This window comes from Eleutherodactylus coqui, chromosome 1, assembly GCF_035609145.1.
Source record: "Eleutherodactylus coqui strain aEleCoq1 chromosome 1, aEleCoq1.hap1, whole genome shotgun sequence".
Lineage (NCBI taxonomy): Eukaryota > Metazoa > Chordata > Amphibia > Anura > Eleutherodactylidae > Eleutherodactylus > Eleutherodactylus coqui.
The window spans coordinates 376413380-376440691 of record NC_089837.1 but is presented as its reverse complement, the minus strand read 5'-3'; the positions used below and the strand labels follow the sequence as shown (position 1 = coordinate 376440691).

Sequence of the window (27312 nt, the reverse complement as noted above, 5' to 3'; positions counted from 1 at the left end):
TTATCTGGGAACACACAGTTCCCTGTCCCAGAATAGATTTACAGAACTAAAACGTGGTCAACTTCAAACACTAGGATTCAGGGGAGACCAGACTTCACCTCTTAGGGAACTTTTAGTAATATTATAACAGATCCAGAGTAACAATATGACTGCCAGAAATGAGACTATAACAATAACAATTATTTCAATCTCCAATACAGACAACATGACTCTTTAAGTCCCAATGAGTGAGTTCTTCCGTCTAGGACAGTTAAATGAACTTATTCACTCTAAAATATGGACGGGGCAGAAAATATAGGAAACAGGCAACAACCAACCTCTAGTCCGTTAGAGACACACAGATCTAAAGAATCCAGACTGTATAATAGTAAGATAAGCTCTTACCTCTACACCGGTGTTTTCAGTCTGGGGTCTCAGGATCCAGTATCCACGTCAACGGGCCAGGAGTTTGTTTCAGTCTACTGGTTGCGATGTCCCGTAAAGGTAAGCCCCGCCCCCTTAGTTGGGCGCCAAAAACTGTCGAGGGTTAGTCTGCACAAACAGACTGGTCAGTGATGTTGTCCGCTTCCAAATTGACCTACGTAGGAGCGCTCTTTTGAGAGTCAAAGCATTGACCATTACACACGGTATATGGTGAAACAATGAACTCTGTTTATTGTCTGTATCTCTTGGCTTTTATAGAAGATCGTCCTCGCAGGGACGCGACTTGTGGTAAAACAGGGAATAACCTCGTGATTTCACATACATCTGACAAAAACGTATGACTTAATCATTCAACAAAAACTTGTGATATATGACATTTAAGAAATAGCTGATTTCACATGACTTTTAGACAGGCACATTATTTTTAGAGAGAGAGAGCTAGCAACCTCTTTGCGGTTAGGCCATGTCTTGCTAAATTCCGAGACATCTGCTCTTGGAACTTCCTGATTCCAATAGGTCAGCTCTGCAGAGCTTGTGTCTCAATAGTCATGAGTTCTGTACACATACAAAATATTTGCAATATATTCATTTTGCTAAACAACATATATTAACTCCTTCAGCCCCTCTTGGCCCCTATCACACTTCATGCGGGTCAGAACTTGCGTGCCCCTGTCCCTTGCATGCCAGAGAAAGCAATGCTACTTTTATGAACCATGCATTAGGCTTCAGCTGGCCGGGACTGGTTTATTAGGTTATTTAACCCTTTAGTGACCAGCCCATAGAGTTTTTACGTTCTAGCAAAGTGGGCTTTAATCCCTGAGGCTGTAGAAACATGCTTCCTGCAGGAATTAAAGCCACATGGGCTCTGGATTTGACAGCTCAATGCTGTCAGTGCCTGGAGGTAGCTGACAACATGGAGTTGTCATCCCAGGCTGCAGGGAGTCTCCACTGGCAATGCGATGGGTGCTATCCAATGGATAGTGCTGATCACATTAAAGAACAAAAAAGTTTTTAAAAAGTTAGAGATTTAGCTGCCCTCATGCATCTGATCCATGGGGCAGCTAAACGTACTCACCCCATCCTCTGCGCTGTCCCCCGCTGATCTGGTCCTCTGGGACCAGACGCCGGCCTTCTGCGCATGCGCACCAGGCGGCATTACATCTGCTGCATGCGCAGAAGGCCCAAAGCCGCTGCAAATTTTAAATCTCCTGGCTGCCGGCTCCTGAAGGTAGCTGGGAGGCAGGAGATGTCACCGGGGATGGCAGTGAGAGGTTATCCAATGGATAATGGCGATTATGGAAAAGCGTAAAAAAAAATGAAAAAAGTTAAAGTTTCACCTCCCTTTATGGAACGGATCCATGAGGGGGGGTGAAAATACTTACCCGGTCCCCCATGATGTCTCACAGAGATCTGGGCCCACTGCGGGCCTCTGCGCATGCGTCAATGTGGCACGCATGCGCCAATGTGGCACACATGCGCAGAAGCGCGGAGGACGGTGGAAATTTAAAATTCCCCTACACCCGGCTATCAAAGATAGCTGAGTGCAGGCAGATGTCACCCGGGAACCGCTGTATGCGGTTCCTGGTCATATGATCAATGTTATCCATCGGATAAAGTTAACAAGTTTTTAAAAAATAGTTTAAAAGTTAACGTTTCATCTCCCCTTACAGAACGTATCCGAAGGGGGAGATAAAATTACATAACTAAGGTCCGCTAATTTGTTCCCTGATGGGATCTATTTCTGCAGACCTTACCCTGGCTTCGGCGCATGCGCCCGTCAGCATGATGGCGGACGCATTCACAAAAGTCAAGGATTGCCCGGGAAATTTAAAATCTCCAATGGATAATGGCGATCACATAAAAGTTTTTAAAAAAGTTGAAGTTTCATCTCTTCTCACCGATGCGATTGGTAAAAGGAGATGAAACATCTTTCCGGAGGCCTCTGCATTTGAACCCCAATGGGATCCTCCTCCATGGACCTTATCCGGCTTATGCGGAAGCGCCCACCATCAAAATGCCAGACACATGCGCAGGAGCCGGGCAGCCTGGGAAATTTTAAATCTCCTTGTCCCGGCAACTAACAGTCGCAGAGTACCTGGGGCAGTGAACGGTGGCCTCGTTGAGCGGTCCCCGGTCACGTAATAAAAAGGTAGCGATCTACCTTAGGCCAGTCTTACATGACCAGATAGAAATTGCTGATTCTGCATGAGTTTGATCTGCGGTAATCTGCAGATCATTCAAATGCATTGGATTACACAATTCCGCACAAATTAGCGGGTTGGAAATACGTAATATACTCGCAGAAAGCTAAATGCAGCATGTTCTATTTTACCGCGGATATCCATGACATAGAGCCCATTGTGCTCCATGGTCGCGGATATACCCGCAGCCCACACGTAACTACATTATGTATGGGCTGCGGATACCTGTGTCATCGCTAAGCGTTGGCTTATGGAATTATAAACAAAGGTGTTCTGCGCAAGACCGCCTGTGTGAGTATGAAGTTATGCGCAGTACATTACACGGCCGTACACAGGGCCAGGGCCGGGCTCACAGCTGAGATCTGCTGCGGGCCTCCGCAAGCGAATTCCACATCCTGCCGTGTGAGCCCGGCCTTATTCAGACCACTACCTGTAATATGTAATTTACAAGAAGCCCCGGGAACGCTCGCCTTCCTGCAGTTCCAGGAGCAGCTTAATGAGCGCCTTCTGTGCGAGACCACTGCTCCTCAGCAAGCTTATGAAGCCTCACAGAGCACCACTTTTTTCACCCCATCCCTGCCACTGAGGTCAAGAAATTTTATTGCCCCATGTGCCAACCAGCCTCCGTAATTACCCCTGTCTTTGGACATATCACACAGTTTACATTATTACTTTTATCTAAGATTTAGGGAATGGCAAAAAATGGGGATGGAAGGGGGGGGTGATTATTTTTGGAAAGTCTTTTTTCTGCAGAAGTGAGCAATTTGGCCTGGAATTTATTCAGTTGTGCCATAAAATCCAATGGGTGTTCTCTCTATTATAGGCCTAGCCATGTGTTCTGTAAGTAGATTAGAACCCACAATAGGTATGTCTCTGAATATGGGACAAACAGGGGTATCCATTTTGGGGTCCAAGTCTTCATTCATATTTGTGCTGTACAACAAAAACTGTTTTTGAAATGACACAATTGCCAAAAAAATGAAAATCGTAATTTTTTCCTTCTACTGTGCTTAGATTAATTCAAATACTGTGGGGTCAAAATACGCCTAACACCCCTAGATGAATTTGTTAAAGAGGTTTTGTAATTTAAAAAATATTATCTAACTTACCTATTCCTTCCCTGTCTGTCTCCTTATCACATCTTCTCCTGGTTGAGCTTCTCCAGTGGCCCAGGTCAGCTCACTGCAGGCTGGGCCCAGCTTGTTATGAAGGCTGCATATCTCAAATTCCTTCCGGTAGGGTCAGTGAAGGTCACATCCCTGTGCTGTAGCCTCACTGCCTAGGAAGGAATTGTAACCTATTTCAGAGACAGCTCGCATGAGCAATCTTTGAAGAAGATAGGCAGTCCCCCTGCTGGCCTGTGAGCTGTGACGTAACGTTCATTGGTTGGCAGGCAGAAGACTGCCAACCAAATGTACGTAACCTCACAGGAAGGAGAGGAATCAGGCAGCTGGAGGTGAAGTGACCCCCCCAGATTGCAGGAGACAGGAGAAGATAGGGTAAGTAGACTGATGGGGGAGGAATAGATAAGTAAAAAATTTTTCTTTTTTAGTGACAAAACCCCTTTAAGGGGTCTAGTTTTCAAAATGGGGTCATTTGTGGGGGTTCTTTACCTTTTTGGCTGCTCAATGGCTCTACAAGTGGGCAATGGGGCCTAAAACACCTTCAAGCAAAATGTCTGTTCTAAAAGCCACCAGCTGCTCCTTTTGGTTTGGGCCCCTTTGTGCATATAGACATAATATTAGGGTCATAATGGGTATGTTTCTGAACACAGGACAAACAGGGGTATCCATTTTAGGTTATGAATTCTCATTTTCATGTGCACTCCAGAAAAAATACCTGCCTTTAAAATGACATATTTGCATAAAAATGACATTTTATTTTTTTTCCTCTAAATTGCATTATCTCCTAAAAGTAAACAGATGTAAATATATATCTTATCAAAAACGTGTACAGTATGCTTGCACATATTTTATATATTACAATTGAAAATCTGAAAAAATTACAATTACAATTTTGGTGCTTTTAATAAATATACACAAATTCTATCAGACTATTTTCACCACCTAAATAAAGAACAACATGTGGTGAAAAAAACGTCAGAATCACTTGGATATTCTACACAGAAAGTTGACCGAATTCACCGGGTTTCAGGGAGTCATCTTGCTTAGATCAAGAACAGTGGCAAAACAAACTGGGATATTTTTTCAAAACGAGTGTTTTTTATGCAGATGACTCTAGTGTCTCAACTAATCTATATACCAAGCTGAAACTTTGCAAAACGTCCTACATGTGGTGTATGAACATTCTGTAAAAATTTCAGTAAGATTGAAGGTGGGTCGAGCAGGGACCCTGTCCAAAATTAGGCTAGTTGTCATGGAATAACCCTTATGCATCTCCCTGTATATAGTGATATGGACCATGCTGGTATAATCTGGGCATCTCTTATATATAGTTATATATGTACAGCTGGTATAAGTCATACAGCTCACTGTATATAGTGATATCGACCATGTATAACCTGTGAATCTTCTGTATATAATTATATATGTACAGCTGGTATAAGTTATACATCCTGTATATAGTGATATGGAGCATTCTGGTATAACCTGGGCATCTTCTATATATAATTATTAGAGATGAGCGAACGTACTCGGCCACGCCCCTTTTTCGCCCGAGTACCGCGATTTTCGAGTACTTCCGTACTCGGACGAAAAGATTCGGGGGGCGCCGTGGGTGAGTGGGGGGTTGTAGCGGGGAGTGGGGGGGGAGGGAGAGAGGGCTCCCCTCTGTTCCCCGCTGCTGCCCCCCGTGCCGCCACGCCTTCCCCCGCCCCCCCTGCGCCCCCTGAATCTTTTCACCTGAGTACTGAAGTCCTCGAAAAAAGCGGTGCTCGATCGAGTAATTACTCGAAACGAGTACGTTCGCTCATCTCTAATAATTATATATGCACAGCTGGTATAAGTTATACATCCTATATATAGTGATATCAACCATGTATATACTGATATGCACCATGCTGGTATAACCTGGGCCTCTTCTGCATATAATTATATATATACAGCTGGAATAAATTATACATCCCCTGTATATAGTGATATAGACCATGTTGCTGTAACCTGAGTATCTTCTGTATATGATTGCACACTTTACACACAATTACAAAATGCATCAAAAACCTGCATGTGGTTTTAAAAAAAATGCATGTATTGTTTAAATCCACATACGGTTTTTAATAGTGTGTGCAGTTTCTTAAAAACACAAGTGCTTTTCGAATACCAAGATAGAACATATGGGTGGAAATGGACATGGTCACGTGTTTTTTTTACGCGCGTAAAAACGCCCGTGTGACTGAGCCCTTAGGCCTCATGTCCACGGGGAAAATCAGGCCCGCTCTGGATTCTCCATGGAGAATCCGTAGCGGGTCCCTCCTGTCCCGCTGACATGAGCGCTGAAAATAAGAATTAACTTACCTCTCGCCCGCTCCGGATCTTCCCTTCGCCGCGGCGTCATGTTCTCTGCGTCGCGGCCGAGTCTTCTTTCTTCGGCCCGGCGGATGCGCAGGGCACGTCGGTGACGTGCCCCGCGCATGCGCCGGCCCGAAGAAGAAAGATCCGGCCGCGATGGAGAGAAGATGGAGCCGCGGCGAAGGGAAGAACCGGAGCGGGTGAGTAAATTCCGAATTTTGTCTCCCGCGGATCCGGACGGCTTCCATAGGCTTCAATAGCAGCCCGCGGGAGCCGTCCCCATGGGAGACCCGCACGAAAATGGAGCATGGTCCAGAATTTTTCATGCTCCAGTTTAAAAAAAATCACTTTTATTCACCATCCGCGGGTATTTATCTACCCGCGGGTGGTCAATGCATCCCTATGGGATGCGGATCCGCGTGCAGGAGAAGAGTTAAAATCCGCTGCGGATTTTAATTCTTCTTTTGCCCATGGACATGAGGCCTTAGGGGCTACAAATAAATTTTCACGTAGTCCAGGAAATAAGTCATGTTTGGAACACTAAGGCCAAGGGGCTAGATCATGTATGTACATACATTTAGCAGCTGTATGCAGAACGGTTTAGGTATGGGTATGGGAACGGGTACAGGTGGGTGGGAGAGCCGAGCTGAACTTTTACTTCTCCTGAGCCTTTAGCTACGTCCCTGGGTGGCACATACTGTGTGTTATGAACTTATGCTGATGAAGAATCCCCAGGCCTTTTTGTTTAGGCATCACTTTCCTCAGGCTGCACAGAGTCAGTTGACAATGAACAGTGACATTTGTCTCGTGACTGATATCTATTAAAAGTAAACTTAGATGGTAATTAGAGATGAGCGAACGTGTTCTTAACGAACACTTACGCACCCGGACACCGGCTTTACCTAGGACCTCAGTGTCCGCGCGTAAAGATTCGGGGGGCGCCGGGCGGGGAGAGGCGCGGCGGCGCGGGCGGCAGCAGCGGGGAACAGGGGGGAGCCCTCTCTCTCTCCCTCTACCCCCCACTCCCCGCCGCACCCCCCCGCGCTGCCACGGCGACCCCCGAACTTTTTTCGCCCGAGCACGGAATTGCTCGCAAGGTTCGGTGTTCGGGCGAAAAGGGGCGGAGCCGAACACGTTCGCTCATCTCTAATGGTAATACATTTCTTCATCTCATTGGGATTGTGTTTCATTTTCAGTATGGGACAATCTCCAGGATAAAGGCATAGAGGAGCAGTGAACGTCAACCATGTTTTTATCACTCATGATTTTATGTACCATCATACACAATCATGGTAAGTGGATAGATCATACTATGTATTACATATATATATATTCCTCTTGTGTGTTTATCTACGTAGATTACAAGGCTCTATGCATGGTTTTAAGAACCCATTATCAATCAACATGACTGTATTTCAAGTATATGCATGTATATCTAGTATCAAATTTATTTTAAAGGTAATTAACCCCTTCCCTCCCCATGATGTAAGGGTATCTCATGGGAGTGGGCACTTCCCACAAAATCACGTACCCTTACGTCATAGGGATAGCGCGAGATCATAGCAGATCTCGCGCTATCCCGCAGCGGGAGCTGGCTGTCACTAGTAGCTAGCCTCCTGCACGCTCCCTCTGTGACTTCAGCCGGCTCTTGCGAGGTTATTGCATAAAGTCCGGCTGGTTGCTATGGCAACAGAATGCCAGATACTGGCGTCCTGTATTGCCATTGCCTAAGATCGCTGTAATAAGCGATAAGGCATGGCAGGAGAGAAGTTACAGGTCGCAGAATATGGAGATGTAAAACAATTTTTGTTTAAAAAAAAAAAAGGTTCTTCACTTTTCAAAAGTAGTAAAACATTAAGAATAGACATAAATTTGGTATGACTGTAATCATGCTGACCCAGGGAATAAAGATCATGTCATTTCAACCGCTCCGTAAAAATAAAACTCCAAAAAAAAGGCACAAATGCATGCTTTCATCATTTTACCCCATGTAAACATTTTTTAAAGTTTTCAGTACATTATATGGTACATTAAACAATACCATTATAAAGTACATCTTATCCTGCAAAAAACAAGCTTGCATGCAGCTATGTGAATAGGAAAATAAAAAATGATGGAACTTGGCAGGCGGGGAAAAAAATAAAAATAGAAAATGAAAAATCTCTGGTCATTGCTGGGGAACCCTAAATTTAAGGCCTTTGAACATATTACATCTCTCATGTTTCTTCTCTCGAAACCCATTCCACACTTCAGAGAGATTCTTGGCACGGCAGGCCTGAGACACGGTTTCCTCCTGTAGCCTGGCTTTGTTACTTTCAGCTACGGGGGGGCCATGGATTCTGTGGCGCCCGGATCATTCTCAATTAAGCCACTAATTTCTTTCAAGGCAGTGTGCATGTCCACAGATTCTCTGAAACATCCAATTCCGTGCTTATACAAGATGCTGCTTGTTCGGGAGGTGGGGGACAAGCCTCCAGAATTTATAAGGGCTTCGGAAGAGGAATTGAGTCGTCACCTTCCAGGGGGACTATGGAAGAAAGTTTTTATACTAACACATAAGGGTACAGTATATTCCAGACTCCAGGAACTCAATTTTAAGATCTTATCTCATTGGTACGGAATGCCGGGGTGTTTGCATAAAATGTTCACTCAGTCCTCCCCCTTGTGCTGGAGGTGTCTGGGAGACAGGAGCAGTATGACACATATTTTGTGGGGTTGCCCTTTGATAGCAGCTCTGTGGTTGGACGTTTCGGCTCTATATATAACGCCATGGCTGGATTTCCGGTTGTTCTCACCTTTTTAGATGGCGATGCTGTCCATATTCCCAGAGTCCATAGCTAGTATAAAGAGGAGTTTATTATGGTTTTTCGTCCAGGCTAGTAGGCAGATAATCCTGAGATTTTGGAGATAAAGCGCAGCCCCAACCAGAGTGGAGGCCGTCAATACCCTGTTGCGCTATGAGGAGATGAGAGCTGAGGAGGACTTATCTCTTTCAGCATTTTATGCAGTGTGGCAACCTTGGCTCGACTTCAGATCTTCCCCCAAATTGGGGAGGTGGTTGCACACAGGGCTGACCACGACATAGGATCCGACTCTTGCATCCTGTGGTGCACACGGGTGGGAGTCAGCCTTACCTCTGGCCTCTTCCCCTTCGTATGTGATTCTGTCCTCTTTTCACTTTCCCCTTATATTCTTAAATCATGAGAGAGGGCTTTATTTTTCTAATAATACATGCAGCCCAACCCTTCCCCTGTCTCCCCCCATCCTAAATTCTACAGTTTTAGTTTATGTATTATTTGTTGATGTAATAGGAAATGTTTGGCAGAGGGGTCTTTCTTGTGGTACCAAGGTTTTATGGTAAAAGATAGATGATGTTTACACTTTTTCTGGGTTACAATTCCCTTACTGTTCAGATGTGTGTTATTGTCATCTATGCATTGACTCCTTTGTCACAATAAAATCGTTTTGAACAAAAATTTCTGGTCTAGAAAGGGTTAAGAGTCCATACTACTTGCCAACAGTCTTGTTTTTCACAGAACTATCCAGTGAACTAGACTTCAAAATGGGTGGGACTTGTACAAAGATGTATAACAGATATTTTCTGGTTATCTAGGGGCTCTTCTGTACAATGGGGGATGGGCTTAAAATGTGCCACAGCTTGGGATTCAAAGATTGGCATACATAGAGTAAATGACTGCTTCATTACTGATATTTGGTATTGAAGGGGTTAATCTCTGTTTTCCTGGTAGTCTAGAATAGTGAAAGGATTAATGCCCCTTTTGCTGATGGTTTAGGGTAGTGCAGATGTTAACGCACTTTTTCTTGGCAATCAAGGGTAGAGAAGAGGTTAGTAGCTGATGTGGGGGAGTACTTTACTCTCCCCTCCTGGTAATGTTTGAGTGCAGGGCAGGGTTACAGAGAACTGTACTGCTGTGAGTCTGTCCTGAGGTTGGAGTATCCGGAGCCACCCTGCATATTCTAGGCAGTATCTTTATATTAAGTGAAGATAATGAAACATGTTTTCCTGGAGGTTTCTATAAATTAGTATTAAACAATTTTATGTCTTTCAGGTTCTACAGTTGTAATTTCGGGTGAACAAAACAAAAATATCATCTTGCCGTGTTCTTTTAAACCTGACAAAAGTGAAGTCATTCATTGGACTACCAGAGATGAAAAAAATGTGCACTCATATTATGATAGAACAGACCAACTGCAGAACCAAGACAAGGACTATTCCGGAAGGACATCACTGTTTTTAGATGAAATAAGTAAAGGAAATGCTTCACTACAAATAAGAGATTTGAAAAAGAGTGACGGAAATACATATATGTGCTATGTGGGGACAGAGGGAGGAAGTACTGAATATGGCGTAACGTTGCAGGTTAAAGGTAAGAAACAGAATAAAAATATAAAGTGTCAAAACAAAAACTTGAGCTGCCAGGGTAAGGTTGTCTTTACACCATGCCATACTAAAGAAAGATAGAAACACATAATTCAAAGGGGTTGTCCGAGTTGTAACATCACCAGACAACCCCTTCCCTGTGCACTAGCATAACAAATAGTGATATACTTGCCTCTTCCTGTGTGCTGCGCCGATGCCCAGTCCTCTACTCTGGTCTCTGTTTATAGCTGCAGTCCTGCCCAATTTATGGGAAGTCCCAGGGGCTGCAGCCAATAACAGAGCATGCTGAACTGCAGCTGTAAACACAGACTGGAGAAGGGGCACACCGGCTCAGGGCACAGCCAGAGTGGAAAGAGGTGAGCATATCACTGTTTGTTAGTGCACAAGGAAGGTGTTGTCCACAGATGTTACGGCCCCTTTAACATCCCCATAGGTTTTTGTTGGAAAATCATCATATATATGCTCAGAGACTAGGTGTCCCTAGCCGAAGGGTGCCTCCTGAAGGTAAAATGTACATATTAATATAGTATGAATTTATCTGTATACTGGGCCACTACTAGAGAATTTACCTGATGTGGCAGACATCCAAAAATGACCCTGTCCCCATACGCAACAACAATCTTTGTTCAACTGAAAATTTTTAAAACTACTACTACTAACAATAATAATATGTTAAAAGGCCACTCTAACAAAAACACATTTGCCTGTCACACTCTGGAGGTCTCTTTTGTATCTTGCAGTTATTTCAATGCAGTCCAACCTCCTATCTAATACTTATCAGGAACCATCTTGATGCTCTCATTTTCACATCAATCCCATGATGCATCAGCACAGCATTACATGGTCAACTGCAGACTGTACCATCTCTGCAAAACTGCCATTACTATTTTTATCCTTAATTCAGCTAAATAAGCTACAAACTATAAGCACTGGCGTAACTATAGAGGGTGCAGGGGATGCGGTTGCACCCAGGCCCAGGAGCCTTAGGGGGCCCATAATTCCTCTCTTTTCTATTAAGGAGCCCAGTACTATGAATAAAGCATTATAGTTGGGGGGGCCTGTTAAGACTTTGCGTTTGGGGTCCAGAAGCTTCACATTACGCCTCTGACCATAAGTATACAGTCAGGAGGATGAACTGTGATCTCCTCTATTATGCCTGTGGGACAGGAGCTGTGTAATCATCATCAATAAGTTTAATACCAGTAAGGGTTTGTGTCCTCCTGTAAGCAGTTTATGTGGTAGGGACTATGATCACACAGACTGAGAAACTGAGTAGAAATTAAACACATAACCCCAAGTAATTCTGAGCTGGTCAGAAGTGAGATCACATGACCATTTGAGGAGAAGATTCAGATGGAAAGGAATAACTAGTTCACTTATATATATTGGGAGGATAGCTACATGATGAATCGAAAAAAAATTATAGGAGTGGCCCTTAAAAAAAAGTACAAACCAGTCTTTTTAATTTTAATCAGATGTAGGAACGGCCCTAGTACAGGGTAGAAGGGGAACATTTCCTAATGTTCCTCTTCTAGTGCCCAGATTGGTTACTACCTAGTGGCTCTCCTAAAAGCAATGTGACCTTCCTGTCCTATTGTGCATAAATAAAACGACCACAAATTTAAGTGGTTAATATTAACACTTCTGGTAGTGTAGAGTAGAGAAGGAGTTAATACCAACTTCCAAGGTTGTCCAAGGGTTTAAACGAGTTATTAATACTTGTCAGCAGTTCTGTTATTTATGGGACCATTCTGCAAACCAAACCTCAAAATGAGGGTGGTTTATGAAATTATGTATAAGCATTTCCAGACTATTAGGAAGAGTTGCTGTGTAGAGTGGGGGATGTTTTAAAATTTTTCATGAACTGGGATTCAAATGTTGGCATATATGGAGTTGATGTCTATTTCCTTGGTGGTCTAAGATAATGAAGTGGTTTTTGGCCCTTTTCTTGGTAGTTAAGAGGGGTGTAGGGATTACTATCCGCTTTTAAGGTGCTTAAGGATATTACCACTTATATTAAATATACATCATATGGAAATGAAGTCTGTATGGAATGGGCTCAAGGGTTAAGTCCGCTCCATACCCAACAACTATCATCTAATTTTGGCAGATGCCATCAACTACCACAATTGTAACTAGCTCTGATCGCAGCACTTAACTATTTAAATACTGTGGTTAAATTAAAGCTGACCGTGCATTTAAACAGTCAGCCGGGGAGGGGCTTTCATCTGGTGTGCCATCACCCTCGCACAATAGAGGGGTTCTGATGGGCTAGCATGGCAGCCCACATCCTAGTAAAGGCTACCAGTGCTGCCATGATGCATGTTTGCCTATCAAGCCATGTCTATGGGAGAGCTTAATAAGAAACATTAATAGTCACTATATACTGAAATATTGAAATATTGAAGTGTATCGTACGAATGATCACAAATTCAAGTTGCTCATGGAGACGAAATACAAAAGTTGAATACATTTTTTTAAACAGTAAAAAAGATAAAAAGTAAACCTTACATTATTTTTCCCATAAAAAATCTAAGCAATGAAAATATCCACATATTTGATATTGCCATGTTTGTAAAAGTCCGAACAATTAAAATATCAGAATGGTGGTAAACACCGTACAAAAAAATGACACAGTGCCAGAATTGCGTTTTTTTTTTTGTTAACTCTTGCTTTCAAAAAAAGTTAATAAAAAGTGATCAAAAAGCATGATGCCAAAATGGTACCAATAAAAATTAAAAAGTGCAACAAAAGACCCCTCACACAGTCCAGTCGCATGATTTTGCGGGGACAAATTGCGGCTGTCTGCCTAGGATTGGGTTTTCTAACGCAATCTTATGGTAGCTTCCACGGGCGGAATTTCCGCCCGTGTGCACGGGGCCTAAGGCTGACGTGGCTTTCGGGAAAAATGAGTTTGACACGTTTGATCTAGGCTGTATCTTAATATCAAGTGGAGATGATGAAACGTTTTCATGGAGGTTTCTATAAATTAGTATTAAATAATTTTATGTCTTTCAGGTTCTACAGTTCTAATTTTGGGTGAACAAAACAAAAATATCATCTTGCCGTGTTCTTTTAAACCTGACAGAAATGAAGTCATTCATTGGAATACCAGAGATAAGAAAAATGTGCACTCATATTATGATAGAACAGACCAACTGCAGAACCAAGACAAGGACTATTCCGGAAGGACATCACTGTTTTTAGATGAAATAAGTAAAGGAAATGCTTCACTACAAATAAGAGATTTGAAAAAGAGTGACGGAAATACATATATGTGCTATGTGGGAACAGAGGGAGGAAGTACTGAAGATAACATAGCATTGAAGGTTATAGGTAAGTAACATTTTTTGTCCCGCTTCCTGCAATTTTTGTCAAAAGATAGGTCATGGCCTATCTTCTGATGCTGCAAGGAAAAATTGGGTCTGAAAATCGCCAGTGATTTTCAGTTGTGATTTTGTCACCGCGAGAAAAAATTGCAAATAAATGCATTGGTATCGTTCATGTGGAAAAGGCCTTAATAGATGATGCGAGAGATCTCTGTATTGACCCCTGATATACTTATACATAGTTATTAGGTTGCCCCTCAGCAATCTCTTTTCTAAATTAAATAACGACAATTTTGATAACCTCTCTGGGTATTGTAGACTTCCCATTACATTTATTACTGTTTTATACCTCTTTTGATGCACTCCATTATCCTGTTTGCTTTGGCAGCAGCTGTCTGGCACTGGTTGCTCCAGTTAAGTTTACGGTAAAATAAAATCTCCAAGTGCTTTTCCATGTCAGTGTTATCCAGTGGTTTCCCACTAAGTGTATAATGGTGATATTTATTTTTTCTGTCCTTGTGCATAACCTTACATTTATCAGTGTTAAACCTAATTTGCTCCTTTTCTGCCCAAACTCCTGTTGGAGTATTCTTTCAATTTAGGTAATACTAAAGAGCTATTATGGCCTTATAAACCTGGTATGCCTAATTGTATATGCGATTCATGGGAGAAGAACTCAGTGAGAAACACCCAAGTGATGTATTCAAGCTCTTCTGAAGTGTGTTTATTATTACATAGTTTATATAGAGAAATGCAAAGCAGCAATTATAATCGTCCAACTATCATAAGTAGTGAAAGTGCAGCAGCATTCTCCAGAATTTTGTTGCAAAACACAACCAAGGTCTTTTATGACATTTGAATACATTCGTTCATTTTACATTTTACCCCCTACAAGCTGATTCTAACCAGCCTGTTCTGCTTTTGACCACTTTTATGAGTCTCTTAGGTGAAGTGTATTAACCCTGGGGGATAATGTGCAGAAGTTAATATTAATCCTGGGGAATAATATGCAGAAACAATTGCTAGGTTATTCTTACGTTTTCTCCTCTTTTGTTTCTACCTATTGTTCCTGAATCAGGTACACCCCTAAGGCTATTCCCATGGGGAGGGCTTACACCAAGCCAGGGCTAGACCCTGATTTGGACTTGTCTTCACCTCGTTTCCCTATTCCGTGCTTTTTTTGCTTATCTACGGTATTAACATGGTATTTACGAAAAACTCAAATCTGCACTAGCAATTGTGATTTCAACAACATTTTGAGTATTTCTGGTCTCGTTTTCCACAAACTCTAAACAATCATGCATTTGATGTTCATGTTCTATTCCTATTTCCTTCTCTTCTGAATTCAGTGGAAGTAACGAAGAGGGCAGTCATAGAGGGGTTACATAAGGCTAGAGGCTTTGGGAATCCATTCTCTGCAATATTCCACAAATCTCAGGAAAGTACACAGTTCCCTGGGGTTTCTGGGTATTGGATCAGCCTGAATTCTGTCAGTAGTAATGTGCCTAGTTCCTTGTGAAATGCAGTGGCCTATAAACACATCTGTGGGTTGGCAAAGCTGAAGTTTGGATTTGGATGCCTTGCTGCCATTTTCAACATGAAATAGCAACAGACTTGTAGTCACAAGAACAAAACATCAACATATTGAAGCAGTGAGGTGCTGAGATATTTTTGGACCCAGTTTTGCAGAACTGTTTGAAGGACCTCAGAATACTGCCCTGGGGAGTTGGCTGCTCCCTGCGGCAACACACATCAGCAATATTGCTTGCCACATTGCATGAAGTGAAACAAGAGCTGGGTACCCTCTCATAGGGGTACACTGAAGAAATTGTTTGCGAGATCCACCACTGTGAAGAAGGTGGAGCTGGCTGGCACTGGTGACAACAGCGTGTGGGGATTTGGTACCAGTGTGGTGTTGACAATTGTAACATCACTAACTGCTCTTAAATCATGGATCATGCAAAAGGTTTGAAGCTGTCCTTTGGCAACATTTTTCTTGATGGGAAACAATGTTGTAGGGGGAATGACATTCCTCTATAATCCCCTTTTCAAGGTAGGCCTGGACTTGCTCATCAACACTGGCTTCCTGAGCAGAACTCAGAGGCTATACTCTGATGTTGGGTGGTTGCATGCCAGACTTGACTTTTACTTCCACCAGAGTGACAGGCATTCATCCAACGTCCATTTTGTCTCTAGCCCACAGAATCTCCAGCGCCGATGTAAGAACTTGTTGAATGTAAGAAGGTACATTCTCCTGAGAATCTGTAACAGTAAGCACAGCACAAATGGTAGTTAACTGTTGGTTAGTTAGGGGGTAGTCACCTTGATACCATTTGGGATTAACTTGATCGTTGCTTGCATTGCTATAAGTATGTCTGCCCCTAATAAGTAGAATGAGCAGGTTTCTGATACCAAAAATCCCAGGTTGAAAATGTAACACACTTTAAGTAAGCTCTTGTTATTAATTTGATTGTGTTTATAATGTACATATTAGGCTGGGTTCACACAGGGCAGATTTGCTGCGGTTTTGCCGCGGATCGCCGTTGCATATCCGCACTGTGGCACAACCGCTGCGTTTGCAGTGCAATGCAGCACAAATGAGATTTGCCAAAAAGCTGTTCTCACAGGACGGATTTTTTCCACACAGCCGCAGTTGCGGTTTTAAAAGACGCAGCATGTTCATTCTTTGGTCTTTTCCGCAGTCCTTTTTTGTCCATAGACCTCTATGGACGCAGCCAAAACCGCACCAAATACGCAACAAAAAGTAAAAAAGCGCTGCGGAAAAAACCGCTTGCGGATTTTTCCTCACGAAAATCCGCAGCAAAATCTGCAAGCCCAAATTAACCATTGAAGCGGAAAAACCACGGCAAATCTGCCCTGTGTGAACCCAGCCTTAGGCTTGTCAAGTACACAATTGTTTCATTACTGTTTTGGCATCATAATTCAATAGTATTTAAATAAATAAAACCTGATATATTGAATATATCATGTACTTGTGTTGTGCATGAATCAAGAACATACATACATTCCACTCATATAGAGATACACTTTTTCTCTGCCGGGTTGATCTGTGTCAAGAAGGGGGAAAACTATTAGGTCAAAGAAATCTTACCTGTTTTTCCTCTCTCTCTTTACATCAACCAGCCCCCCCCCCCCCCCCTTGTGGTCTGGCTAATTGTTTGGGTATGTCTCTCACAATTTATGCCCAGCTGTACAATAGTACACATAAACCATATAACTTATACAGACAAGACAAAAACGACACAAATAAGGGCCCTTCACACATATAAACAAATTTTCAATAAATGACAAATGCATATTATTGATGATCAAACAAGTTCATATATGACAAAAATTACTTTCCATCTCTTGTGCAGCAATATCACAGACTCTACCACAATCACATGCTGGGGCATGGGCAGGCTTTTATCATGAGCCTAATTAGAAGCAGGGTGGGGCCAGGACAGGAAGACAGGAACTGGATTAACAAGAGCATGGAGCAAGGCTAGGTTCAGTAGGGGAGCTTGTCCAGCAAGCTGGATAGCTCATTGGGGAGAGACACCGTCTGGAGCACAGTTGGTCCCAGGTTCGAGTCCTTACACAGAGAAATGTACCTTTCTCCAGTCAGCAGACAGAAACAACCATGTGAGAAACAAGGATCTTACTTACAGTGGTTTTGTATTTACAGTTAAATGTTAAAGCACTTTTTTCTCCCCTGTCCTCCTGCACACAGGACCTCCGACACATCCAATACATCTTTGGAATCGTGTCACCCCTAGGCATCCTGTTGTCCTATCCAGCCGAACTGACGAAGGGGTTCTTCCCTGAAACGCGTATTCCATTGCTGGTTTTTAATTTCTGAAAAACTAATAAAAAAGAAGTGCTTTTACCATCACACATTGGACTTTGATCAACATCTTCTAGTAGCTTAGAGTGTTGCGCCTCCATACCAGTTCTTTTCACATCCTTTTCCCTACTGTCTGGAGACCTTGACAGTCCTTGGAACATTCCACATGCCCATGTTCTCCACAGAAATGTTGGAGTATTCATTCATTTTATGCAATACTCCAGGGGTATTATGGCCTTATCAATCAGGTTTGCCTAATTGTATATGTGATGCATTTTACCTACAACAGAAGTAAGAATTTCCAGCCTATAGTTTTCAGGTCCACTTATTGAGACCTTTTTAATATTGGTACCACATTGGTGCTGCACCAACCAAGTCTAACAGACCCTGCCACTACAGAGTCCTTAAATACCCTGTTTCCACGAAAAAAAGACAGGGTCTTATATTAATTTTTGCTCAAAAGATTTAACTTTTTTACATATATAGCAACCTAGACACTATGTACATTGACTTTTTTTATTAACTGTAACTAGGGCTTAATTTTGAAGTAGGGATTATAGTTCAAGCATCCTCAAAAATCCTGAAAAATCATACTGCATCCTCAACAATCCTAAAAAATCCTGAGCTCATTTTGGGGGGAAGGTCTTATTTTCAGGGAAACAGGGTATACAAAAAATGGTGTGTCTATTACATCCTTAAAACCTAGGGGTGTATGCCATTGGGACCCAGCAATTTGTCTATTTTAATTTTTTTTTTAGGCAGCTCTGTACTTTTTCCCCGGTTAGACTGGTGACATTTAGTGGAGAGTTTACTTTATCACTCTGCATCTCATCTGACACTGTGTATCTTCTATGTAAGAGAATATACGTTAACAGTATGGCCAAAATGTTGTACCCATGAGCCACCTAGTATATCCTTCTTGAGCTTAGTGTATACTGTAAAATTACCCTGACTCTTAATATTATTTCACTAGTGCGTCGTATAATAGTTTTTGGAGGAATCTGCTAAAAGTAATTTGTAAGTAAATGGCTCATTGCAATTGGTCGTAATATGGCTGTATTTTGATGGCCTTCAAACATGGACTCAGCAGTTCTATTGAACTAAATTCATATCACTATAGAACCTTAGATGATATTAATACATTTAATGTTTAGAACCCAAGTAAACAGTATTACCTTATTTATTTAAGGCAGGGACTATGGAAGGAGATAGGTACTTTTCCATCCATGTGAAAAAGTACCTGCCTCCTTCCTTACAAAACAATCAACCATCTGTGGTTGCTAAAAACATCCAGGCTTGGTTGTGGCCAGCCTATCAAAACTAAACCTTACAGTGTACCTTATTGTGATGATAGCATCACAAGAATTAATAGCCTGGGACAGGTGTTATCTCAAATCCCACCTATTGCCATGGGATAGCACCTGTCAATCATAGCCAAATCAATGTGAGTGATGTCTGGGAGAATAAGTTGAAAGTTTGGCACTAGACATTATTCAGAGGTTACAAGAGTTGCACATTTTCAGGAGATGGTGTTTATAGAGTTTTTTTTCTCATTAGACAACCCCTGTCCATATGCCCTATTAGAGCATATGAACATCACAGACTGGGTTCCCGCTTTGGTCCCCTTCTATAAGCCAGAAGGTAGAGGCACTGTGTAAGAACAACTACTGTTCTGGAGAACTTGAGTTGTCCATGTATCATATTACATGGATGGCCATTCATTTACTGATTGCTAGGCTTGCCGAGAGTGGTGTACATGGAGATGAGCTGATCCCTGCAGTTAGAAAATTCCAAAAGTGATAACAATTTAAGGATGTTCAAATATATCAGTCTGGAAAAATATTTTTTTAAAAAGAAGACAACACATAGTTTTGCACTAGCGAGCTTGTCGAAATTACTCCTAGGGCTCCATAAAAACTCAATTACAAAGCCACAAACAACCCAGAAGATCATCGAAAAATGTGCAGACCTCTCCAGCCCTAGCTAGGTACACCATTCATGAATCATATTGTCTACAAAAGCTTATTTGGATGCTGCAGTGAGTTGAGAGATGGTTTATTCAAGGATTGCACTCAGATGTCTCATAATATTGTGTTTGGATTTCAGGTTTTCAACACCTAATGGAATATAATTGGGATAACCGTGGCCTTCTGACTCTCACATGCTCAGTAAATACCTCATCTTCTGAAGACATAATTATAAAGTGGTATGAGAATGGACAAAATGTTAAAAATGATCACAACACTAAAAGCTCCCATACTATCCTAAATAATTCTCTAAAATATCAGTGCACTGTGGACCATGCTATTGTACAAAGCCGCTGGACAGGTACCTGGACAATGAAGGGTAAGATTTACTTTAAACTTGGTTTTGCCTACAACATTAATTGATTCTGCATTTATCTACAGTATAATGTCAATTTTTCTTGTTCTTAGTGGCAAGAAAGGCTGGGGCTACAAACATACCCCTGTATTGCCAAGTTGTTTTGTGTTTGAGGTTCTGATATGCTTTTAAAGAAGAACAAGAAGTTAAATCCAATGCAATTGTATTAATAGAATGAGCTGGAATACAGTTGTATATAGCAAATATTATTGCATACACTATTGCAATCAGTTCTAGCAAAGGTTACGTATTTACTTAGGCATCTCCAAGGGCTGTTACAAGCATCATCTGTCCAATCATCAGCTGGGAAAGCGCCAGCAAAGACAGAGAGCCCTTGGAAAATTCACCACATTGGGCGGATGTCTCTGTACATGGGTACAGAGCTTCTGACTCATTTGGGGGTCCCAAGATTATTTTACACTCAAACCAAGTGATTACATATCATTGCTGATGAGTTGTTTACCAAAACCATCGCACCTGGTAGTGGCCAATTACCAGTTGGGAGGGAGTCAAGATCACAAGACTTAAGCCTCAGACAAGAATGCTTTCAAGGTCCAAGGAAATCTACAACAAGCAACCTACAAAGCATAGTTTATAGAAAGTATATACATGACTGAAACTATACAAAATGGAGGCTACAAAAAGCCATCTTAACCACTGTTATCACAACCACCATAGTCAAAACATATATATATATGCCATTCTCTCTCTCCCTCCCCCCCCCCTCTCTCTCTCTCCCTTTTCCTTTTTTCAGTAGCTGACCCCACTTTCATTTTCTATGACCACTCCCAAGCACTCCGCCTCCATCTGTCGCCACCGTGCTATATGTTACTACCACTTGTGTTCACCAGGCCCAGGTTTTGTTGTCTCCACATCATAACCAATGATGATGTCACCACACACAGCTTACTCAATGACTGGAAGCTTCTGAATCATTCTGCCCTAAAACTAATTTTCACCCGAGGATGCTGAATTTTGTGCATTTACACAAAACTGACACTAGAGGGCAGCAGTTCATATTATTCAACTTCTCTATAAAAAAAAAAATTTAAATGTTGTCCATTTGTAAACTATTCATGATCTATCCTCAAGATAAGTAATCAATAGTAGATATGTGAGGGTCTGACGCCTGGGACCGACCTGGTGAGCTTGTGCATGACCTGATTTCTGCAAGAAGCAGGCAGCTCCATTCTCACTGCAGTGGTTCAATTTGGTATTGCAGGCTAAGTTCATATTGAATTGAATGGACACTTGGTCTGCAATCCCAAGCCTGGCCACTGCAGGGGGAACAGAGCTATCTGCTTTCTGCAGAAATCAGCTCAGTGCACAAATGTACTGGTCCGCACACATATGAGTGGTGGGATCTTGTGAAGCAGACATTCACCAATCTACTATTGACAACTTATCCTGAGGATTGACCATCAATTGTTTACAACTGGACAACCCCTTTAGGTTATACAGGTTCCTGCCCTGTAAGTAAGTATGTGTATACACCTTACATTTAAGCTATTAGAGCAGCAGTGGACACTCAAGTCTTCAGCAAAAGGGCCGGTGAGCTCCTTCCACCTCTTAACAAAAATACATGTGACATTTCTAAGGCACTGACAGTAATTACATCAACTATGTATTACTAAGGAAATTCCGGGGTGTACTTGAGGATTGTGGTTGAGAAACACTGGTGTATTGCCTTCTGTGGTATCAATGATCATTTGCAGTCTTATGTCATAGTTATGAATGAAGTCCTCTAAACCTGCAAAATGCCTCCGTATTCCATAAATTAATTTGCTGCCTGGTATAAACTGCAGGTTTGTATTCTCCCTGAAGTGAGCCAATGATGCTGAGGTTACTATGTCTGGTGGCTGCTGTTATGTATTTTTGATGAAGAGTGTGTGTAGCGAGCGAGCAGGGACGGGTAAACACTAGTGGTGCACTGTGTGTATTCTCTGGGAACCCCATAAATTGATAGGATGGGTGCTTCTGATTTGTGTCTGGCACTACAGAAAGGAGTAGATAAGATGGAGAAGTGGCCATGCATGCATGTGACTGTATTCACTTAGCTGTTTCAGCAAATCACATAAACTACAATGGAAATAACTACATACGAGGGGCTGCTGATAAGTCTTTGGCTTTGTGTTCTTTTTTGTTTCTATGGTAACGAATGTTTCATCACATAAAAGCCTTATGCTAGTGTTTTCTTGTGCTGCGAGAGCGAGTGAAAACACTCGCCTCGCAGCGCAAAAAAACCCACTACAATATCACAAAATGCTTTCAATGGGGCCGGCAGCAGCGTGGGGATAAAGGAATCCTCTGTCACAACTGTGGCAAAAATCCAGAATGCTATTCCATTGCTTTCAATGGTGTTGGCACTGCTGCTGCTGGCCCCATTAAAAGCAGTGGGTTGTAGGCAACCCCGGCAGCATGATTTTCAAGGAAGGGCTTGAAATAAGCCTTACCCTGAAAATCATCCCTAGCTGGTGAATAAAAAAAAATATGTACTCACCTCTTCGCCGCTCAGGCGCATCATCATTGATAAATAGCTAAGCTCTGCCTGTAATTGGCCTAGCGCTCAGCCAATTAGCACAGCCCTTTCAGGAGGCAGGGATTTTTAAAATCCCTGACTGCTGAAAGAGCTCGACAGAAGTGCGGTGGTCCAGCTGGAGGACACGCCTGAGCGGCAGAGAGGTGAGCATATAATTTTTTTTTTTTACACCAGCTAGGGATGATTTTCAGGGAAGAGATTATTTTTCAAGGCCTTCCTCGAAAATCATGCTGTGGGGGTTGCCTACAACCCACTGCTTTCAATGGAGCCGGCAGCAGCAGTGCCAACTCCATTGAAAGCAATGGGATAGCATTGTGGACTTCTGCCACAGCTGTGGAAGAGGATTCCTTCATCCCCGCGGGATGTATTCCCTTTTAAAAAGTAGGGAAATGTATTGAATTTTTAAATTGGGAACGTTATCGCCTCAGGGCCCAAACGAAATTTTAGAAAAAATATAATCCTGGAATAAAAGTCTTTTATATATAGATTATATCCATTTTACTGGTAAAACTATCCTTTTTCTCCCTCCCCCCCCCCCCCCCGAATTTAGCCAAGTGCTATTCATAATGCTAAAGTATAATCTGTATATCAATTTTTCAATATACTAGTTTTCCTTTTTAATTATTGCAGAATGTAGTATTTATATGACCTTTTCAGTATAAGATTTTTTTCCCTTTAAATCATATTGGATTAAGTGTTATTCGTTTTAAATCTAATTTTAATTTTTAATGTATTAGAATTTGTTTAAAAATACAGAACTGCCTATAGATCACTTGCCTAGCGCTAATGTGATTGTTAGTAAAGCTTTGAAAGCACATTCCCACATCTGGGAACGTGCTGTTGGCATTGCATGCCGGCGGGGTGGAATGCAGGGCGTGCGTTCTATTCATATACCACATGGTTAGGGGGTGTGTCAGCGTGGTGATGTCACTGAGTGGCACCGCCACGTTGTTACCCCATTCTCTGGCTTGTATCTGCAGAATGATTACTTTGTCCAAATAGGTAAATTATTTTTAATATAAATATGCATGATATGGTTTGTCTTGCTATGGCTTGATGAAGGTGCCTATGTGCACAGAAACGCATGGTCATGATTATTATTTGTTGCTTTATTACTTGGATAAATAAGAGAATCTATAAATTATAACTATGGCTGGAGTTCCCTGTGTTTCTGACAACCAGATACAGCAAGTTTCTTTATTACCATCACACGGGGGCTTCTGTGTTTACCATATCCCACTCCTTCCAAGTAAATGTCTTTTTTCGTTGACCACTGGTGACGTCATCACACTTTCTGCTATACACTCTTCCTGTGAGCGCAGGATTTTTTTGACTTTGGATATTCCTTTTGCTATAGGAATTCCTAGTTAGGCTTGAATTACATGATTATTTATTTTCTCGTTTTCTATAGAACGCACCCTAAAGAAGGATGACAATATTTCATGCGGATGCAGTATTTGTCAACACGATTTCTACCTCAAATGGAATTTCAGACAAGGAAATAATGAAGTGCCAATAGCCTCCATGAACAATTCATCGCCTACCATTTCTGCAGATTATAAGAACAGGGTAGACAACTCCCAGGAACATCATCTGAATTTAGCCAAGCTTAGTGCAAACGATAACGGCATCTATACCTGTTTAATTGTAACCCAACAGACAACCGATATTGAAATGACCTCTGTCAATATCATAGCGGAAGGTAAGCTGGTTTTCCTTCTTTGGGTACTTGCATGCAGACATTTTTTCAGTCTGATTTTCGAACCAAAAAAAAAAAAGCAGTTTGAAAATCGGATGGAAATGGGACCCGTTCTTTTGAATAGGTGTATGCACACAGGCTTTTTCTTTTACTCAGACTCCTAGTCGAAGTAAAAAAAAAACAAACAAAAAAAAAACTGCAGCATGTCCTATTCTTCTTTGATTTTTAGACGAAAATAGCATATGTCAATGTGCCATACTCATCACATCGGACAAGATGTTCATGTGCTGCCTGATCTTAGTTGTGCCCGAGATCCTCCCAAGTTGTGCCCAAGGTTCCAGTAACTTTAGGGTGCGTTCATCCATGGTGAATATTGGTGTGGAAAGCCTGCAGAATATGTTCTGCTGCAGATTTTGCTGAGGATTTTAATTGAATAGTTGAAGTCTGCTACAGATCTGCATAAAATCTGCACCAACTCTTCTACATGTGAACTTGCCCTTATTGAATGTTTGAAGATTTGTAAGTAATGTAGGTAAGCATCGACACTCCACACCACAGTAACAGTTTGATTTACTACATGGCAGATATAGTGTAGGGCATGCCTGTATATACAACATTAACTCCTTCCAGGCAGCCTATACAGTTCATCCTGCTGAGAGAAGGTTAACGAGGTTATTTAGGATTAAAAAAAAGTTGCGTTGCGTTGCGTTTTTAACATTGGGAAGTCCCATAGGCATCTGAAAAAAAACAGCAGCGAATTCACAGCGGAAAAAAAACGCTAGTGGGTAGTCACCCTCAATAAGGAATTCTAAATACCCCTGCAACCCTAACAAAGTGTTCTAGAATACTAAATAGTCCAAAGTATTTTAAGTGCGATCAAACAATTGCACTTCAAGACCCTTAGTAGGGTTTAAAAAGGTTAAAGTGTAATGGAAAAAAAAAAGAAATTGTCTAACCTAGAAAAAAAGTCCATGAAAAAAGCTCATTGTTTAAAACAACTAAGAAAAAACAAACAAAAAAAAGTATTCTCACAATAGAATGAAGTTAACATATTACTAGTATTTATAAACACAATGGTGAGGATGCTTTTTTTCCCATTTATCTCACAACAATATGTAAAATACACTCCCCAAAATGATGGCAATAAAAACTGCAACGGATCCTGCTGCAAAAAAAATCCTTTTCACAGCTATGTCGGAGGGAACCTTGCACAGTTATGGCTTTTTAACTGCAGCCATGAAAAGGTAAAAGGTCCCTGAGGGAGAGGCCAGTCCTAAAAGGGTTAAAGGGGTTGTTCAGGTGTAAGCCACTGATGGCCTATCCTCGGGATAGGCCGTCAATATTAGATTGGCGGTAATCCATCGCCTGGGACCCCCACTGATCAGCTATTCTCTGGGTGAGTGCTCTCCTGTACGGAGTTCATTTCTGCAGGAAGCAGACAGCTCTGTTCTCATTGCAGTGGTCACACTATAGCCAGTGTGAAGCCGTCCCAAGGCATCCTTTAGGCTGTCTGCTCACAAGCGGGTTTGAATCCGCGATAGTCTCCTGCATGGACAATATGTGGCATTCCGCACCAATTCAAACCAATGGAGCATCCGCATGTCTGCTCACATGAGCTTGCACTAGTTTCATCTGTTTTGATGCTCAAACTGAATGGAGAGTGAGTACAGTGTGGATGTATATGTATTACATATCTGAATCCACTGGTATTTTCTCTTGTGCAAAATACAGATGTGTTCTTTGCTAAAGAGAAAATAATACCAATGAATTCAAATACAGATGTAATACAGATCTGTATTACATCTGTATTTGACGCACAGATATGAACCCCATTCTTTTGAATTGGTTCATACACATTAACAATTTTTTTTCCTGCATGGCACCACGATGAGATGCGAGAAAAATATTGTGGCATGTTCTATGTGGCTACGTGATCTCCGGCCCCATTGAAAACAATACAAGGGCTCCGCAATCCTCTACCACGGCCATTTCCCTTCATTCCCGCAGTGATGCAAGGCTGTTTTCACATCAAAACGTCTTGCATCCACAGGGCTTTTACATGGATGGTGAGGACGATATTGGGTCGGACCTGATATCGCCCTCACCAGGGTGAAGTTAGGCTTAAGGAGAGCAATTATGAACTGATCCCTTGCCTCTCCCTGCCCTTTACATAGAGGGTTGGTGGCAAGTATGAAATTTTCTGTAGCAGTTGGGTAGCGGCTTCATTGTCACTTCATAAAAGGAGTTCCATTTCCAGCAGTTTCTCATGGCCAGCTGCTTTGCACATGGATCTATCTGCAGTATATTCTGATGATCACAACAGATACACACACAGTACAATGAGTATCCTTTGTTTAGCTTTGAAACATTTTCCTAAAAGATTCTCATTTTATTTGCAGAAACACGTCGGGACCGAACGCCGCTTTGTGCACCATTTATTGTAGTGTTCGTAATAAGTTGTATAACTTTTAAGTTTGTACAAATAAAGAAGAAGGATAATAGCAAACTCCAGCGAGTAAGTCCGGAGAGTTCGAGTCGGCAGCTAGAGGGAACAAACAGTCAAGGAGAAGGACATCTGCAACTATAAGAGTGAAATGCACACCAGCAGCATCGTCACTACATGTAATAGGTGGTATATTAAATGGTTCACTGCTCTTTTGATAATTGGTTGCAATGACACCTGTAAGGACTCAACTAACTGGATTTTCTTCTTGGGGGGGAATATTGATTCTAGGTCAGCACTTGAACAATACAATCTCCCTTCTAAGGACTTATTGACATGATTGTTTGCTGCTGGAGATTAAGGAGCGTTCCCATAGCATTTCTCACTACACTGTGGAATTCAGTCTCAGGGTTGTCACAAAATACAAAGAATGGCACTGAGACGGAACCGTTCACCTACATTAGACCCTTTGGTGTGTGTCTACACACAAATGTTTTTATATACCTGTAATTGTGGTCTGCGTTCCTTTCATGTGTTTTAGTAAAAACAGGAACAAACCTCGGAAGACCTGTTTAGTTTT

General features: G+C 41.9%; 1 protein-coding gene across 3 annotated transcripts in view; it reads left to right on the top strand.

Moving 5' to 3' along the window:
• HHLA2 (HHLA2 member of B7 family) overlaps positions 1-27264 on the top strand; it is a 59030-nt gene extending 31766 nt beyond the window's left edge. For all 3 annotated transcript variants that reach the window (XM_066578690.1, XM_066578695.1, XM_066578705.1), the window contains exons 2-7: positions 7288-7383; positions 10162-10479; positions 13512-13829; positions 19776-20015; positions 24002-24292; positions 26689-27264. In XM_066578690.1, coding sequence (XP_066434787.1) covers positions 7338-7383; positions 10162-10479; positions 13512-13829; positions 19776-20015; positions 24002-24292; positions 26689-26876 — 1401 coding nt within the window. In that variant the 5' untranslated portion in view covers positions 7288-7337 and the 3' untranslated portion in view covers positions 26877-27264. The remainder of the gene's footprint in view (positions 1-7287; positions 7384-10161; positions 10480-13511; positions 13830-19775; positions 20016-24001; positions 24293-26688) is intronic.
• The last annotated feature ends 48 nt before the right edge of the window (positions 27265-27312 follow it).